Below are 18,961 nucleotides of genomic sequence, written 5' to 3' on the forward strand. Positions count from 1 at the left end.
GTCACAGCATCTTTTTTTAGTTTTGTTTAGTCAGTAGTTTGCAATAACATTTCCTTTTTTTTATTATAGTCTATTTTTTGGAGGTAAGCCCTACTGAATTCAATGGGACTTACCATCTAGCATAATGTCATGACTGGAATGATATTGAAACAAGAACTTTTGTGTTTATTTATTAGCAACTGGCAAATTGAGGACTAATTATGTTCTGAAGAATTTGAAATATTACTGTTTTGCAGTCTTTGGGATGGTAAAACAAAAGTACTGCCATGAGATTTTTTTGAATCTTAATTCCAACATCCACAATACTTTTTTAGATTGCTCAGGAAATTATAAATGAAGAACAGATTTTAATCTGAATATTTCAAGCCTATATTTGTATCAGAATAACAGAATTGCAAATCTTTGTCCAAACCCAAGTGTGCATTTGCATCAATACTTGCACCATGCGCATCGTGGCTTAAAATGACAGGAAAAGGTAACGAAGAATCTGATCTGAATAACATTCAAAGTCACTGCACAGTTAAATCAGTCGTAACAGATGAACCATAGATTAACCTGTATTTACAGAGGAATGCTCAAAGGGATTTGTTCTTATGGCTTACTTATCTCAGCTGGTTTCCAGAATCATTTGAATGCAGACTTGGTGAGGGGGTGATGGCAGGGTTTTAAGCTATGGAGCTTGGCTCTCTCTGAGCCTCTGAGAATAAACACAGGAAGAAGCCAAATTTGCATCTCAACCACTCCCATTTTCACACTCACACCCATAACAATGTAGAAGACTAAATGGGAAGGAAGGGGTGAGCTTTTGAGCCAACATGGATTTTGATTTTTAAAATTTTCAGAATTTAAAAAGTAATGTCATTTGACAAGCTGCTCCCAAGATACTTTACAAATTGAAGGGCTGTTGACAAACTGGGACTAGATGTAATTTATTAAGTGGCCTACGTATGAGATAACCATAGCTATCACTAAGCTATTGTGGAAACATGCTCCAGAATGTCCAGTGATTGCAATTGTAAGTATGGAAAAGTCCCAAAGGTGCTTTTCTTTTGAAGACGTTTCGCTTCTCATCCAAGAAGCTTCTTCAACTCTGACAGGATAAACATTCTCTGAAAAAGCTTCTTGAATGAGAAGCGAAACGTCTTCAAAAGAAAAACAAAGCCTCCTGAAAAAACACCTTTGAGACAGCCATGATCTGTACAGACTTTTAAGCATGGAAAATGTTAATATCAGTCACTGATTCAGCCATCAAAACACTAGTTCATATGTAGTTCATAGTTCATTTGTATGTAACAAATGGATGCTTTAGATTTATATTTAAAAGTTAAATAGGATGCAAGACAACCACAAAGCTTTGAAAACATATTCCATTGGAAAACAAAATACCTTAGAGGTGCAATGCATTGCTTGCACTGACTTTTTTTTCTATGCAATTTACAAAGTCTGGGATGCTTTTGAAAACATAAAATGTGAAGGTAGATTCTTAGTGGTAATTTGCAGCAATTTGTCCCCCCACGCTTCCTCTTTGATGGGCTAGACCTCCCTCCCTCCCTCCACCAGCCATCAGGTGATTTATCCTGGAGACCCCTAATCATCTTCCTTGCTTTTCTCTGCACTCTTTTCTCGGGTCTCAGCAACTTTTGTTTGCCTCCTGGTATCCAGAACGGTTTTTAGTATTCCAAGCATGGTTTCACCAGTGGCACTATCACATTTTTCTTTATATTGTGGTGACCAGAACTGGATGCAGTGCAGTACTCCAAGTGTGATCTTAGCAAAGCAATATAAAGCAGCATTAACATTTTCATGTGATCTCGATTCTATCCCTTAATGCAGGCGAGCATTGTTTGTAGCCTTTACCCTGCTGGCTCATGGTTGACGGTTCCTCCACTAGGACTCCCAAGATCCCTCTCACGTTTATTGCTGGAGTTGGGCCGCTTTCGCCTAATCTGTACCTGGACGTTTGGGTTTTGCCTGCATTCAGGATGCTACTTTTCTCCCGTCTAAACCGCGCCTTGCTCGGCAGGGTCCAAGGCTGAAGACTGCCAAGATCCTTCTGAATCCCTCCCAGCTCGGCGTCATCTGCAAATCTGACGGGCTCTTGTCCTCTCGCCTGGATCGATCCGCCCTGCCCGCTTCCCTCCACTTAGACCAGGACTCCCCAACCTTGGCCGCCTTAAGGCTGGTGGACTTCAACGCCCAGCATTCCGGAGCTAACATGACTGGAGGAAGAATCCTGGGAGATGAAGGCCACAAGCCTTAAGGCGGCCAAGGTGAGGGCCCCTGACTTGGACTGAGCTCCGGCGCCATCCCAGTCTCGTGTCCGGAGCTCTCCGCGAGACGTCGGCACGGCAGCAAACCGGCCCAGACCCCGCCAGCCGCCCAAAGGCGTCGGGTCGCCCTTCTGAAACCTCGGCGGGACCTCCGGCCACCAGGGGCGACCTTGCGGCTGCCAGAAACGGAGCAGGCCCGGCTGCAAGCCTCCAGCTCGCCCGGGAAACTGAGAGCTCCGAAGCCTCCGCCCCTGACAGTCCAGAAGCGCAGCCGCGGGGCCTTCGCGCTTGAACAGCGTCACTTCCGGCGCCGGCAGCCGTCCCTATCTAGCTGTCGCCGACCTTCCTCTCTATGATCCCGTGCTGACCGCCGAAGACTAGAGATAAGAAAAATGGAGAGAAGTGCCGCCGTGGTCGCGGGAGCTTCCGGGTCTGTGTGGCTCCACGTCTGGCCGCGCGCGAGTTCGGCGTTGCGGCGGCTCCGAGTCCTCGTCAAGCCATGGTTTGTTTAGAGCAGGTTTCCGAGATGGAGCAATGCAGGAAGAGAAAGGAGCGCCAGCTACGGACTCCAGTCTTTCTGGCTGCTGCCGAGCCCCTCCGCCCAAGCCCGGGAACCCAACCACGCTCGTCGGCCGCGGTTCCTGGCTCTTACCCCGCTGCGAGGCTTCTGCGTGAGGGCGCGGCTCTCGGGCAACGGCCAGGCAGCCTTCGAAGGTAGCGAGGGGGGTCGCAGGCGGGGCCTTTCCTACCACGCAGCCTCCCCGCCTCCCTCTTTCGGTGGCGTCCTGAGGCGAGCCACGACGCTCCACGGCGCCCTGATTTCCTGCCGGCGTCCCCCAGTCAACGGGCCAGCCGGGCGGAGGCCAGCCGCCACTCCCGCCGGTGCTCCCAAGGAGCCTCCCCGAGCGCCCCGGGGTCTCTGCCGCCCGGCAGGGAGCCGGGACTCCTGGCATCGCAAGCAGGGAGAGCCGGTGAAGGGAGCCCGCTTAGCCATCCCGGTTTCGAGAGGGCGGACCTGGACGCGCTAAGGGGAAAAGGCGGGAGGATGGAAATCCTGAGGAGAAAAACTTTTCAGGGAAACTCCGAGAAATAACAGCGGGCCAGACACGAGCGAGTCTCCCTCTTCTAGCCCCCGAGCCACTCGGGGTGACATGGCCCCGTTTCAGGCCCTTCACGATGGCTGCCGCCTCGGATTCGCCACCTTCCCAGCCTGGATTCTGACACAGTCCATTGGGGAAGCCAGATTTGCTTATTGGCCATTTTATTCACTTAACGGCAGTGTTTTGCTTAACAATTATGGCAAATAGAATCAAATGCAAAACGCAGCTCCCTTGACCATCATGCTCAGCAGTGGGAATTCTCATTTTCCCTCCTGTTACAGATCGGAGAGACGAGGTGGACGAAGGTTGTCACCTACCTCACAAGCAGAGACCCCAGGATCATACCTCACATTGCATGTGGTGGTGTTGAAGGATAAAAAAACCACAATTCAGAAAGTGTGGCTAAGTATATATTACTATTTTCCACTTCCATAAATCCCAGTGCCTTTCAGTGGTTCTGTTTTTCAATATGTGAGAAATAGAAGAAAATCATGTTCTTCTGAACAAGATGTCAAGACCTGTTTTTGACAGCGCAGATGAATTGCAACCTTCATTTGCAATAGGACGTCAGAATCTCTTTGAAAACGGAGGGATCCAGTCAGGGGCAGGGTTGCCAGATCGCAGCTTGGCTATGCGGCCAAACTCAAGTCAAAATACGGCCAAATTCGGCCAAATTATTTTCTCTCACGGCCAAATTTTCCGGCCAAATTTTTTTATGCAATATAACATGAGAATATATTGTTTTTTGTTTTTTTAACTGTTTTTAAATAATCAAATCATAAAAAATAGTCTTTATTTGACAACGTGACATGATGTCATGGGAATTTCTGTGTTTTTTTACTCACATCCAGGCTAGGCAGCTCACTTCAAATAACCGCTACTACCATTTGGAAAGCTCAGGGCCAAATGCAGCGATCCCGAGGAGGGGGGAGCTAGGGTATGAGGGTTTTTAGGGGGATTCCCCCCCCTGATTGAAAAAATATAATCAACTAAACAAATAAAATAACACAAAAATAGCAATTATATATAGAATCCTTATGATAACTGAATGCTCAATAACCATCTTTTCAAAAAGAGAGGAATTATCCCAATAATTACATGAAAACAAAGGGTACTTCTAATGTAGCAATGTGAAGAAAGAAAAAGGTAAAAAAACAAACTATAAGATCAAGTCTGTCAAGTATGATTGAAATAGGAGCAAAGTCATGAATGAAGTGCTCTAATGAAGTGCACCATCTCCTCTGGGTCAGCATCAGTTACTTGAAAAAAAGTTGACCCGCTCAAATTTGGCGATGATGGGGGACACAAAGTGAAAGTACACGGGATCTGACAACAATCCCCAGGATCTCCCTGGCCTTGTACTGGCAGGAGGCATCGGCAGTGGGGACGACTGCCGAAAAGTAAGCCTTCAGCTCTTCCCAGTTGATAAGAATGTTGTAGATGACTTTGCTCCTGACCAACCATCGCGTTGCAGACAGCTTCTGGAAAGGAAGAGGTGTTCCCTTTCGCTCATCTGTAATATCCATCACTTTGAACAGATCTGAGAATGCTTCTCTCCGGAGGATACTCTTGCTGAACCACTTGGGAATTTCTGCTAGGAGATACCCCAGGTTTGATGGAAGCTTATCAAACGCCTTCTCGATACAAAGTGCAAGCGAATGACATATGCATCGGTTCAGCTGACAATGAGGCGATTGCTCACGAATTCGAGACCACACGGAGTTGTGCTCCCCAATCATCGCAGATGCACCATCGCTGCCGAACCCGATGCAGTCAACCAGCTTCAGACCGAGTTCATCTAGTGTGTTCCTAAGTATTTCAAAGAGTTCTCTATCTGTAGCCCCAACAATGGGCTTTAGAGCAACAAATTCAGTCACAATATGTAACTTTGACTGGTTGAAATACCTGATGACAATACACAGATGCTTGTCAATAGCGATGTCCGTTGATTCGTCGATGAGGATTGCAAATTTTTTGTTCTCGACATCATGCTGTTGAGTCTCCTTCAAAGCAGGGGAAATTACTTTAGAGATAAGTTTACTGCACTTAGCGCGATGAACTTGAAGGTTTGCGAGTTTGCTACCTTTCCCATTCTTCTTCATAAATTCTGCCAGGTGATCAACAGTGGACATTGCGCAGTGACACGCTATAGTCATAGCAAGCTCAATTTCTATGCGTTTGGTTATCTCAATATCCTTGTCTATTTTCGGTTTCTGAAAAAAGGGTAATGCTGCACAATGAGAACTAGCACTTACTCTTTCTGTATGCCCCTTCGTTTTTTCGTGGTCCGAAAGGCGAGAAACCTTTGGTGCGATTTGTGTCTTGCAAAGCTTGCACAATCCGTGTTCACTTCCATCGCTAGATTTTGTGAGCCACAAGAACTTTTGTTCCCACGATTTATTATATTTTCTACCACTGTCATATTTCCCTTTTCATTTTCCCGTCGCTGCCATCTTCCGTAGATGTAGAGTTGTTCACTTGTTCGGGGTAAAATATGGTTTAGAGACTAGGCTAACGCTAACGTAAGGCTTCCGCTTGCTAATATACATGCACTGTGCACATACACATTACACATAGCTGCCTTACCATGCATGCAGAGTACACGCACAATGTGTTTAGCTAGCTTACATGTACCACAGGCGTATTCTCTCGGTCGCACATCCGGGATTTTCCGTGACGCCATGCGCCGGCTGGCGAGAAAACAATCCAATACTGAGATGTTTACATCCGGGTTAACATCCGCTTAAAGTACGCAGCGCTGTTCACAGTCAGAAGGCTTCGGCCTGTGTATCGCGTCGTTTTTCAGAGGTTTTCAGACGATCTGACAGTCATTTTCATGCGAATATATTGTATTGAAAACCGGTATTCGGCCAAAATTTCGATTTCACGGCCAAGCAACTTTCATACGGCCAAATTTCCGGCCAAATATATTTGGCCGGAGACATGATTTTTTTTCACGGCCAAACAAATTTCTATATGGCCAGATTTCTCGAATTTGGTCGGAAAAACGGCCAGATGGCAACCCTGGTCAGGGGTGGGATTCAAAATTTTTAACAACTGGTTCTGTGGGCGTGGCTTGGTCATGTTATTGGCTGGGCGTGGCCAACTCTATCACTCACATCGAGGCATGCATCTCCACGCCTGGCCTTTCATGACTGTGGGGATGCTGCAACAGTCGTAAGTGTGAAAAACAGTCATAAGTCACTTTTTTCAGTGCCATTGTAACTTTGAAGGGTCACTCCACACAAGCAAAGTACAAGCAAGGGAGGGGAAAAAAACTCCAGAGAAGTTCCTGAGACAGGAAGTCTAGTCCTGCCAAGAATGTAATAAGGGTTAAAGGAGAGGCAGTTTCTGTAAGCAACACCAGAATGTTTCCTTCCTGCCTTCCTTACAGGATTAGGCCAGTAATTTCTTCTAACAACCGGTTCTCCACTGCTTAGAATGTTAACAACCAGTTCTAGCAAATAGGTGTGAACCTGTAGAATCCCACCCCTGGATCCAGTGTTACATTCAAGACCTTGAGAGATCATTCTAGGTCATGGATACTCACATTCCACTTTCCTCTGCTAACGTTTTGCAGCCAATATTGAAACCTGCTGTGTCTATCAGAGAAGAGACAACAATAGAGCAAGACAATGAAACTGAGCTATTTTCAGCTGTCTTCAGAACAAAGGAGCAGTGCAAATTTGCCTGCTCCTCCTTGGGGAGTCTTTGGGGATTGTAGGAAAATTCATACGGCAGGAGAACCCTTTGACCTACTTCTCACATGCCCAACTGATCTTTTATAGAACAACAGTCCAAAAGTTCAGCTTGTCACAAGACAGGACTGAAAAGTACCTGGTTGTTTGGCTCTGCTTTTCAAGCAGAAGCTCTCTCAGAGCTAAACGAAGTGATTATCCCAGGCCCTATTCAAGGTGGAATCCCTATATCTGGTCAACTAGCTATGTACCCGAATCTAAAGTTCTTGCATGTGTCCGCAAGACATTAAGAAAAAAATGATTGACACCATGCAAGTAGAGACCTGTCCTTTTACATGTTTCATGTGATGCATTTACAAAAGGACAAGGCTTCAGTTGCACAGTCACAGCTGCTACCTTGAAGCCAAAATGGAATCATCAACTTTTTTAGCCATGCTGAATTCTTATTAAATTTAAAATAAGCAAAAAACACATTAATCCTTGGATAAAGTGTCAACAGCACTGGTAGAAGCAAAAGATCTTTCACAAAAATCTGATTCTTGAAGAGAGATGTCCTTTTGTTAAATTTTGATGAGGCTTGAGAACTGAGAGATTTTGCTGCTCATTATGGTCTACTTATAATTCAGTTCAATATAAGGGACGTGGCGGCTCAGTGGCTAAGACGCTGAGCTTGTCAATCAGAAAGGTCTGCAGTTTGAATCCCTAGCACCGCATAACAGTGAGCTCCCACCGGTCACATGACCATGGAGACATCTTCAGACAGCGCTGGCTCTTCAGCTTTGAGATGAACACTGCCCCCTAGAGCCAGAAACAACTAGCACATATGTGTGAAGGGAATCTTTATAATTCAGTTTCTAGACTCTTCATGTTTGGGAGTAATTTAAAAGTTTGCAAACTGTTGGACATTATCTGGCAGCACATGCAAGAAAAAGGAATGTGAAAACATGGGCAGAAACCCTCTAATAGATTCACTTCAGCAAGGTAAGAAAGCGAGAATAAAGTTAAAACTTTTGCAAGATGCTAGAATTAGAGGAGGATTTGGTTTGCCTAATTGGGAGTTGTACTACCAAGCTACAAATCTGATGTGGGTTAAGGAATGGATAACACTAAGAAATACTAGATTGTTGACATTAGAAGGACATGATTTGTTGTTGGGGTGGCATGCTTTTTTATGGTATAAAGGAACTAAAACGGGTATTTTAGAAGACATTATATATGGGAGTCTCTGTGGTTAAACTGGGAGAAGATTAAAAGACAATGTTATTTGAAAATTCCAGTCTGGCTATCGACTATTGAAGCAGTTTCTTATCCTATAATATACAAAAAGGAACAAACAGTTAGATATGGTGAAATACTGAATGAAAAGGGTGAACTCAAATCTATACAAAAACTAGAGGAACAAGGTATAAAGATGAATTGGTTTTCATATGCGCAAATACATTCAAGGTATGATAAAGATTCTAAAATGGAAAGTTTCTATGATAAATTGACTGATTTAGATAAGATTTTGACAGGTACTGATGAAAAGGTGATTAAAAAATTGTATGGATATTTATTAGAAATTAAATTAGAAGAAGAACAAGTTAAAGAAACTATGATTGCTTGGGGGAAGAATTTTGGATATGGGATCGATTTAGAGAAATGGCAAAAATTGTGGTCTCAAAATTATAAAATGACAATGTCAACAGCATATAAAGAAAATTTGTATAAGATGTTTTACAGGTGGCATTTCCCTGACAAGAATAGCAAGAATGTTCAAGAATAAATCCGAAAAATGTTGGAAATGTCATCAGACACCTGGCTCATATTACCATGTGGTGGACTTGTGCGGATGCTAAAAAATACTGGACTAAAATCCACATGTGGTTGAAAAAATGACAAAAAAACATAGACTTTAAACTAGATATATTTTTATTGGGAATTTTACCTGAAATATATAGTAAAGACTTGAAATATCTGATTGTAAATGTATTAACAGCGGCTAGGATTGTATTTGCCAAAAACTGGAAAAATGAGAAAACACCATCACAGGAAGAAATCATTAAGAAAATATTGGAATGTGCTGAAATGAGTAGATTGACATTTGAAATTAGCAAGAGGATAAACAATTTTATAACATTTGGGATCTTTTCTATCAACGGTTCGACAATAAAATACAGTAATGAAATATGTAGACTTTTAGAAAATAATAAATAAAGATGTACTTATTATTATATCTACAAAATGATTTTAGGATAGGTTTGGGATGATAATATGAACTGTTACAAAACAAAGTAAATTATGATTATCTTGTAAAACATGAATGAATAAAAGTATAGTCAAATGATTGATTAATGATACTAAGGTATTTAATTTTTGATTGAAAATACGAGATTATATGCAATGTAATTTTAATTGAAGACTACGAAATGGAAGCACAAAATAATTTGTAAACCAACCGGCACACTGTATGTATACATATGGAAGATGGCTTGATGTTTTTATGTTTTGTTTGTTTATGTTTGTTTTTAAAAACCAATAAAACCTTAAATAAATAAAAAGATTCACTTCAGCTCTCTAAAAGCTCATACATTCCATCAAAGTGAAACTCAAGTAGCGGCCAGAGGTGGATCTTCACAGGTGGATGACCAATCAACAAAGCAAGGCAAAGAAGTGAAAGCTGTTGATCTCTGTAATATTATGCAATTAGCCCTTTGGAGAGATCACACTAGCTTCTTATGTTAGCATTTAGAGCTTGTACATGTGATGGGATGCAATTTTTGGCTCCAGAGAACAACCAGCCAAATTGTATTTTCTTTGGTGCAGGGCTACCGAAAGACAGCTAAATTCTAATTCAGATCCAACTTTGTCACTCACAGCATGTTCTAGGAACTGTAAGTGACCTCAACAAGTTCCAACCTAGATAAACCAACAACCTCTCATGTATTTCCCATTCATTGGCAGCTCTCAGAAGTGAGGCTCTCATTTGCCTTTCTATGACCTTTGTTTTTAATGGAGACGCAAAAGGATCCTGAGGGCAGCTGAAGTGAATTCAAATGGAAATCAATTCATGTGTTTCTCAATTAACAGTTTAAAAACGTAAGTTCATTTCTGTTGTATGCAAACAATGCCAGCAGGGTTGCTCATTTTCTTTTCCTGAAAGTTCTGTGTATCTAAAGGTGCTGTGTAGGTGATACTTGCTCTGTATCATATGCAAAAACTCTGTATCATGTACAAAAAAGAATATCCCTGGGAGCATTTTCTGGGAGACTCATATAGATGTTCCTCACCCCTGCTTTCCAGAATGGGTTTACATGGGGCAATTCATACCATGATGCTATACCAGAAAATGCCCCCCAGGATACATAGACATATGGGACACCTATGGGCAAAGTCAAGTGACATCATGAGCATCATAGCAACATTATGGAAACTCTGAAATAATGTGCAGCAGACATTACATAATTCACATCCACTGTGTGATGTTATCATGATGCTTGTGGCATCCACCAGATGCTAATGTTAGGCCAGGGAGTAGAAAGGGAGCCACTTGACAGAAGGATGGTTTCAGATGCCAAAAAGTTTTGCTCACATTGAGAGGAGGAAAAGACAAGTACATTTTTGAGAACGCATGGAGGGACCCGAGGAAAGATTTTGGAGTAGCAGTATTTTAGGGTGTTCCACAGTGTCATGGACAAGGGACCCAGGAATGCAGACTGTCTGCTGAAGGGAAGAAGAAGGGGCCTTCTGGAGAACCTAAATACAGCCCATCTGTAAATATTACAACAGCAGTGGCGGCACCTTCTGGCCAGGAGCAGACCATTAAAATTATTGCCTTGCTTAACCTCCAGGAACTGCTAGAGCAGAGTCCTGATGGAGGAATGTGCTTAGAGGGAGATGACTGGTGGGATCTGATGCAACACAGGGGTCTTAAGCTCCACCAAAAACCCCAACACACATTTTAAACGTTTCAAAAAAAATCCTCCAGAGGCACCATTGCTTCCTGCCACATTTCTTGCGGGTTTTAGAAGTAATCTATAAAGGCACACCCCATCTCTTTGATTCCATATGGGTGCAAAGGCTAGGAGGCTGTTCACTCAGGACCCAGTGAAGAAAGAGGGCTGCAATTGGTACTAACTCCCCTCTCTTTGGCATAACATAAGCAGTGGAAACAAACAGTGGGGAGGGGGGGAGCCAGAAACACCTGAAAAAAGCTGCTGAAAAACGCCACTGCCAGATTTTATTAAGACAGAGGTCCCTGGCCTGCTAGTTTAAGCAAAATAACCTGAGCAAGTTCAGTTCACATCTGAATTGGGGCAAAATATTCTGGCATATGGAACTCCTGGGGGAATTCTGGGGTGTGGCTTTCCAGCACTTGGAGCACTGAATGGTGGAAGAGGAGAAGTCCAGCGAGTTGGTTTCATTGTTCAAGATCACATTGCAATGGAGGCTTCCCATCCAACACCAAAGGCTCACGAGTGGAGTTGGCCAAAATGCTGTCAGCTTGTTTATTTGTCCATGTTCTTCCCAGATTGAGCTGGAAAATAGAGAAAGAGAGATAGTTCAACAGTTCTCATTCTAAGCAGAGGAGCTGCTTTGCTGCAGACAAAATTTGAAGAATTCTTTGGCAGCAAGTTAAAATCTACTCAGTAAACTGTTGACTGTCAAAATGTATATTGCTCTTGACTTTAACAGTTGGACTTTCCACTGTGAAAAATTGGGCAACTAACATTCCACCATATTTGAGGAGAGTTCCGAGGTCAGTTGCCCAGAGAATTTGGTGGTGAAAATTGTACACAGGGATACATGGTTTTTGTGTGTGAAGGATAATCTATTTTTTTCAGAAAAGGATATTCATGTGAGAAAGCTGTAGAAGATGGATCTTGACAGACTTGAACACTGGGCTCTAACTAACAAAATGAAATTCAATGTAGAGAAATGTAAAGTCCTACGCTTAGGCAAGAAAAACCAAAAGTACACATATAGACTGGGTGAAACCAGGCTTAATAACAGTAACTGGGAAAGGGATCTTGGAGTCTTAGTAGACAACCAGCTAAATAGGAGCCAGCAGTGTGCAGCAACAGCCAAAAAAGCCAATGCAATGCTAAATTGCACTAACAGAGGGATATAATCAAGATCAAGTGAGGTACTAATGCCACTCTATAAAGCCTTAGTAAGACCACACCTGGAGTACTGCATCCAGTTTTGGTCACCACACTCTAAAAAAGATATCGAGAGACTAAAAAGAGTGCAGAGAAGAGCAATCAGGATGATTTGTGGACTGGAGACTAAAACATATGAAGAATGGTTGCAGGAACTGGGCATGTCTAGTGAAGAGAAGGACCAGGGGAGATAGGATAGCAGGGTTCCAATATTTGAGGGGCTGCCACTGGAGGAGGGGGTCAAGCTATTTTCCAAGGCACCCGAAGGCCAAACAAGGAATAATGGATGGAAAATCAACAAGGGGAGATTCAACCTGGAAATAAGGAGGAATTTCCTGACAGTGAGAACAATCAACCCATGGAACAGAAGTTGCCTTCAGAAGTTGTGGGAGCTTCATCCCTGGAGACTTTCAAGAAGAGACTGGACTGCAATTTGTCAGAAATGGTGTAGGGTCTCCTGCTTGGGCGGGGGGAGTTGGACTAGATGACCTACAAGGTCCCTTCCAAATCTGTTAAGATGGCCAGGAAGAGTAGACTGATCCCCATGTTTCAATTATTTTGAGGGAATGGATGGGAATCATGAGGCTTAAGAATTTTGTATCTTTTTCTTCCCCAACCTGGGAAAATTCAACCCAATGTGGCAGGCAGAACTGGATAGATTGAATGGAGCCTTTAAACACCAGCCACCAATGAATGGATAGAAGAATGGACAGCCTCTCATACAATTCTGGAAAGAGACTGGTACATTTTCTGAGCATTTAGAACTCTGAATTTCAGTATCTTCACAATGAGGCTGCATGGGGTCTACAGAACATTGCAGCCAAAATTACTATTTTTCCAAATATTACATTATAAAATAGTATTAAAAATAATTTTACAATCTGGGCAAGGAAGAGCAGGTGGTAGGTTTACAATACCTTTAGGAACAAATGTGAGAGAACTGCTAAATATTCAGAAACGAGACTGGGCCTTTTGGGGGCCATCGTCGAGGAATTCATGGCCCAGGCCATTCCCACACTTGCCACATGAGACCTGCAAGGAAATTAGAGGGGAATTAAGAATAAAAACTCTGCTGCTTCTATACAAAGACCCTTTTCCTACAATCAGCTGAAAAACAGAATTATAGCCCATAACAGAGAGTAATCCATGTCTAATCCCATAGTTTTTCTACAATGTTTGTTCAGAAGAAAATACTATTTCCTCTGCAGCTTATGACTTTCTTCTTCTAATTGCTTCCTTACTATTAATTCTCTTAGTTCTTTTGTCTCCCTCCTGGAAGGCAGTCTTTGATTATAATATTTAAGCAGTGATCAAGACGCTTCTAATTGAAAATATGGTATCTACAAACTATCTCAAAAGCACTATACTGTTTTTGAAATACAGTTACAAAATTTCATAAGGCTTTAAAAACCTGGCTATGTGTCTGACCTTGAACCCCCGAATGAGTTAAGGGTGACATTTCTTGGCTTTTCTGACAGTCTTATATTGCAATTTTCTCAGCTGCTGTAATTTATTTTGTACAGTTTTTGTTTTAGAATTTAAACAATTGGAATTGCTTGTCTGTGATGGGCATCTATAGAAAATAAGTAAATTCAGATTTTGAGGAAAAACCTGTAGACTTGATATAAAAAAAAGAAAAAGACAAGAAATGTTTAAACTGTAATCCACACTGGCACCAACACCGGCTATAAGAAGTAAGTAAAACATGAGGATAATTCTACCTCATGCCATTATGAAGAAAGATGCCCTGTTAAAGAAGTTGCTTGCCTTCTGAATAAACAGATTCTCTTCAAAGCCAAACCTTGGAAACAATCCTTACAATTTCAAATGCAACTCTGGGCATCAGCAGATTTACCAGCAAGTTTCAGCTGCATTTGGGATACTGATTCATGCCAAGCTTCGACTCAATTGAAGCAAGTCCTCACCTTGAAAGCTCCTGGGCGTTCTAAGTACTTGGAGATGCTGTCGCTGTGAATAGGATGGGTAAAGGCTGGCCAAGGGGATGAATGAAGGAATTTGGACTGGCTGGAGAATAATTCATAGCCGCATTTGGAACAAATGTATATACCTGTGAGCAAAGATGGAGATGGGGAGGAAGAAGAATATATATGATATGGAGGAATTAAATAGGCACGCATTCACAGGAAGGCTGGGGTGCGGAGGGAAGCATGTCTCATCTCAATATCAGCCCGAAATTATTTGATAACCATCACAGGTTTTCTAGAAAGTTGCCATTTTTTTCCTTCTGTACACAGTTATCGACTTATGACTGGTCACTTGGCAACTGTTATGCCGGATCCCCGCATTACGTAAGACCCAGTTCCCCACAGTCACATGACTGCATTTTGGGTGAATTTGCAAGATTCCAGTCATGTGACTGCCATTTATGATTTATCTGGAAATTGACGTTTATTTTTGGTTTCTGGCAAAAAACTGGCTCATGATGAAAAATGGGTTTATCTAATGACCATAGTGTTCACTTAACAAGTTCACATTTATAACTGCTACATAAAAGGTTGTAAAATTAGATTGGTCACAGTGACCTGCTTTACAGCTTTCATGAGTTATCATAATCCCCAGGCTTAGCTACTGCCATAAGGTGGCTACCTGTAAATATTTTCATAGCAGAGAAGGAAAACAAGATCTCAACAAAACCAACATGGTTGCATAAAAACAAACTGAGAGGAAAAAAGGACAAGTATAAAACACCAAAGGAGGGACATATAAACAGAATACCAGCAAATAGCCCAAATCTGAAAGGACAAAGTCAGGAAGGCAAAGGCTCAGAATGGCAAGCTAAGATTTACAACAAATGCAAAAAATATTATTTTTTATAAAGTTTCTTTCAATATGCAAAAAGCAAGACAAAAGTTAGGGAAGCAATCAATCCACTAATACAGGGGTCTCCAGCCCCCGGTCCATGACAGACTTGAACACTGGGCCCTGTCCAACAAAATGCAATTCAGTGGAGAGAAAAGTAAGGAATTACACTTAGATGAGAAAAAAACAAATGCACAGGTATAGAATAGGTGGTACCTGGCTCAACAGTAATAACTGTGAGAGAGATCTAGGTGTCTTCATGGAAAACCACTTAAATATGACCCAGCAGTATGCTGCAGATGTAAAAAAGCCAACGTAATACTAGGATCCATGAATAGACGAATAGTATCAAGAACACATGAAGTATTAATACCATTCTACACTACTAATAAAATCAAACCTGAAACTCGGTGTTCACTTGTGCTCACCACAACACAAAAACAATATTGAAGCTCTAGAAAGCCTAAAAAAGAGCAACAAAGTTGATAAGGGGTCTGGAGGCTAAACCATATGATGAATGTTTGAGAGAACTAAGTACGTCTACTCTAACAAAGAGAAGGATTAGGGGTGATATACTAGTAGCCTTCCAATATTTGAGGGACTATCACAGAGAAGAGGGGGTCAACCTATTTTCCAAAGCACCTTAGGGGAGGACAAGAAGTAATGGGTGAAAGTATGTTAAAGAGAGAGCCAACATGAAATTAAGGAGAAATTTCCTGACAGAACAATTAACCAGTGGAATGATTTAAGGTCTGCCTAGGGCAAGGGGTTGGACTAGGACCTCCAAGGTCTCTTTCAACTCTGATTCTATCATTCTAGTTGTCTGAAAGAAAGAGCAGTTTCTCAAGACAAGAGATCTCCGTGGGTTCAGCTTCAAGGCCATGAAGGAGATGGCAGGGAATCCACTGGAATGTGGGACATTTGAGAAGCAGCAGCCATGGGTTGAGATTGCTTCAAGAAGAAGAGTGCTTCAAGAGTGTTTCATGAGGAACCTGGATTCTCATGTTGGCAAAGAACAATCAAGGGTTGGTGCAGCTTCATTATAGTAAGAAGCCCTGTGGTGCAGTGGTTAGAGTGCTGTATTGCAGGCTAATTCTGCCCACAACCAGGAATTTGATCCTGACCAGACTGGCTCAAGGTTGACTCAGCATTCCATCCTTCCAATTGGTAAAATGAGGACACAGATTGTTGGGGGCAAGAGGCTGACTCTGTAAATCACTTAGTGGGGGACGTAAAGCTCTATGGAGCAGTATATATGTCTAAATGCTATTGCTATTAAAGATTAATATTAAGGATAACATATCCTGTGTCTGAAAAGACTTAGATTTTTTGGAAGTGGGAAAACATTTGCTCAAAAATATAATAATTAGCTGAGCAACACCAAGCCAATTCTAATTTGCACATATAATCAGATACCCCAGAGCCAAAACTTGTCAGACTCTGCCATGACTCTGCAGTTAGTTAGGACTGCAGAGCCAGAAACCTAAAATTAAGTTGGTACTGGACAGATCTGTTTTTTATTTTGCCAGGGAAGAAGAGTAAAATGACAAACGTAGGGAAACCAGCAACTGACACAATTTGGACTTTCTTTGTTACAGGAAGCTATGGGAAATGGTGGAAGAAACTATTTTATTCTTGAACATGAAGTGGTGGCATAAATCAGGGCCTGTGAATATGCAATCAAAGAAGGAGCTGCTGGCCATCAGGGAATGAAGGAGCCACCAGAAACAGAAAGTGGGACTGTAGGCTGGAGATGGCAACTCTACAGCAACAGTGGACAACGCAGAGATCAAGGTTGGGAGGTCTCTTAGCTTGACTATCTGAGTCTTCAATAAAGTGTGTGAGAATGAAAGAAGCCCCAAGAGGAAGGCCCAAATCATTAACTGCTGTTGGAAAGGAATTCTGTACTGTAAAGAGCCGAACTATGATATAAAAGAGTAATGAATTTGGCATACATTTAAGAGAAATGATATCTATCTCCATAGAATGCTTTTGAAATATCATGAATGAAAATAATGGCATTATTGTCTCTGTTGCTATGAAGATTCCACAAGCAGAGGGATTTTCTTGCACAAGAGGATGACAAAGGCTGCAGTATATTTTCAGGAGAAACCACCTGAACAGTTTTTCCAGATATACTTTGGGAGAGCAACAATCCTGGTGGGCCAGAGGAACGTTACTGCAATGTTAAAGCAAAAGAGTAAGGCAAGGAAACAGTGCTGCATCCCATAATATCTGAACTGCTGCACCCAAATTTGGAAATGCCCAGGAAGTGGGAGAAGTAGCTTTTAATGGAAAAACTCCTTTGATACCCAAGGAGGCTTCTTAAAAACAATACTGATCATTTTAGCTTTTGCTTTTGTCTCTTGACTGCCAGCAAATAGCAGATTGCATAAGTGGATCTGCCCATGCTGAAGCTTCCCCATTTGCTTCATGCTCCAAGATAGCCGTTTAGGAGCATGTGGGAGGCATTTCTGGTATAGAGAAAATGCCTTCTTTCATGATTAACATATTAACATAGAACTACTGCCATAAACTGGGTCTCCTCAGGATAAACAGAGAAGGTTGAGGTATTTTGTAACTTTCTATCATGGATCTCCTCACTGGAGGAGAGTTCAGAGGAGGAGGAGGGGGGAGAAAGATGAACTGGGTCCTCGCACCGCAGGGGAAACCAGTATGGAGAGGCTAGACCAGGGAGCTCAGGGCTCCAGCTTGAGGGAGCAGCTGGCCAGCAGGCTGAGACAAAGCTGAGGAGCCATGGCTGCAGCAGGTCAGCCTGGAGGCTTCAGGGGAAGAACAGCAGCAGCTGCTTGAGGAGGAAAAGGTGGGGTCCACTCTTCCAAGGATGTGCAGGGCAGAGAGGCGACAGGCACCACCCTGGTTGAGTCCTTCCCATTGTGAGGGGCCATACCAGAGTTGCCTATTCAATCCCACCCAAAGGGATGGGCGTTGCTGGAACAACCTGTTTCTGGATGCCTTGCTCAGTGATTCCTGCTTCTCATGTTCTGCCTCATGTTGAACTTTGGACCTCTGGTTTGTGCCTTGACCCCAACTCTTGCCTCCTCCAATGCCTTTGTTCTGGCCTCTGGCTGGCTTCGGGAATTGGGACCCTTCCTTAGTAGTCCCGGTGGAACTTAAGAGGGGCCGTGTGGGGCTTCTGTTATTCAAGAGCTGGGAGCTGTATACTTGGCTCTGGCAGCTCAATAAAGACCCTCTGTGTGTGTGTGTGCGCGCGCGCACGTGTGAGCAGAGCAGCCCACTTGCTCCTGTCAAGCCCGGGAAGCTTCTGAGAACTTTCTCTTCCTCAAGTGCCGATCAGAGACAGAGAGTAGGGAGCCCGGAGAGGTGAAGGTTCCGGCTCCTCCAGAGCCACCGGGGCATAAAAGGGAGGGGGGAGGAGGAGGGGGGCTTGCAAGGTCCTGTCCATGAGCGCCATTCGTCGTCCTGCGGACTCCCTTTCCTCCTCTCCGGCGCTGGAGGGCTGGCACAGGCCCTCCCTGAGCATCAGCGATGGGGACGTTAGCAGGGTCTCGCCCTGCCCTGCCTCATAGGGGTGTGGTCTGCTTGAAATAGATGGGGGGCTTTAACACCAGACGACCTCCAATCCCCCTCGGGATCTGGTCCAGGACACAGGAGCTCCGCCCCTCCCACCTCCCCAGTAAGGTCTCCTGCCTGGGGAGGGGGTTGCAGGTCACCAAAGGCAAAACTTTCCCGACCTCCGACTTTCCGGGAAATCCCCCACCCCACGACCAGCAGGGAGCTCGGCCGGACGCCCTCCGCAATCTGAGCCGCTGCCGAAGGCGCTGGAGCCAGGCTTCCCCGCCGCGCTCTCGCCTTACCGGCCTCGAAGTGGCCCTGATAGACCTCCCCGCCGAAGAACCTGCAGAAGGCCATGGCTGCCCCGCCCGCCTGCTTGCTGGCCCCCCGCCGCC

General features: G+C 43.5%; 1 protein-coding gene and 1 long non-coding RNA gene across 2 annotated transcripts; one reads left to right on the forward strand and one right to left on the reverse strand.

Annotated features, from left to right (window-relative positions):
- Positions 1-2,631: 2,631 nt before the first annotated feature.
- On the forward strand, positions 2,632-17,037 carry LOC148129630 (uncharacterized). The gene is made up of 3 exons (XR_015750840.1): positions 2,632-2,984; positions 15,849-16,054; positions 16,628-17,037. It is a non-coding gene; the product is annotated as an uncharacterized LOC148129630 (long non-coding RNA).
- Positions 11,117-18,961, reverse strand: MSRB1 (methionine sulfoxide reductase B1). The gene is made up of 4 exons (XM_026683567.2): positions 18,869-18,961; positions 14,135-14,277; positions 13,127-13,241; positions 11,117-11,584 (listed from the first exon to the last, which is right to left on the reverse strand). Exons 1-4 carry the CDS (start codon positions 18,921-18,923, stop codon positions 11,556-11,558), a joined length of 342 nt encoding a protein of 113 aa, XP_026539352.1. The 5' UTR covers positions 18,924-18,961; the 3' UTR covers positions 11,117-11,555.

The sequence above is a fragment of the Notechis scutatus genome, chromosome 12, assembly GCF_049901735.1.
Source record: "Notechis scutatus isolate UNSWTSFEM ecotype Mainland chromosome 12, rNotScu1.2, whole genome shotgun sequence".
In the NCBI taxonomy this organism is placed as follows: Eukaryota; Metazoa; Chordata; class Lepidosauria; order Squamata; family Elapidae; genus Notechis; species Notechis scutatus.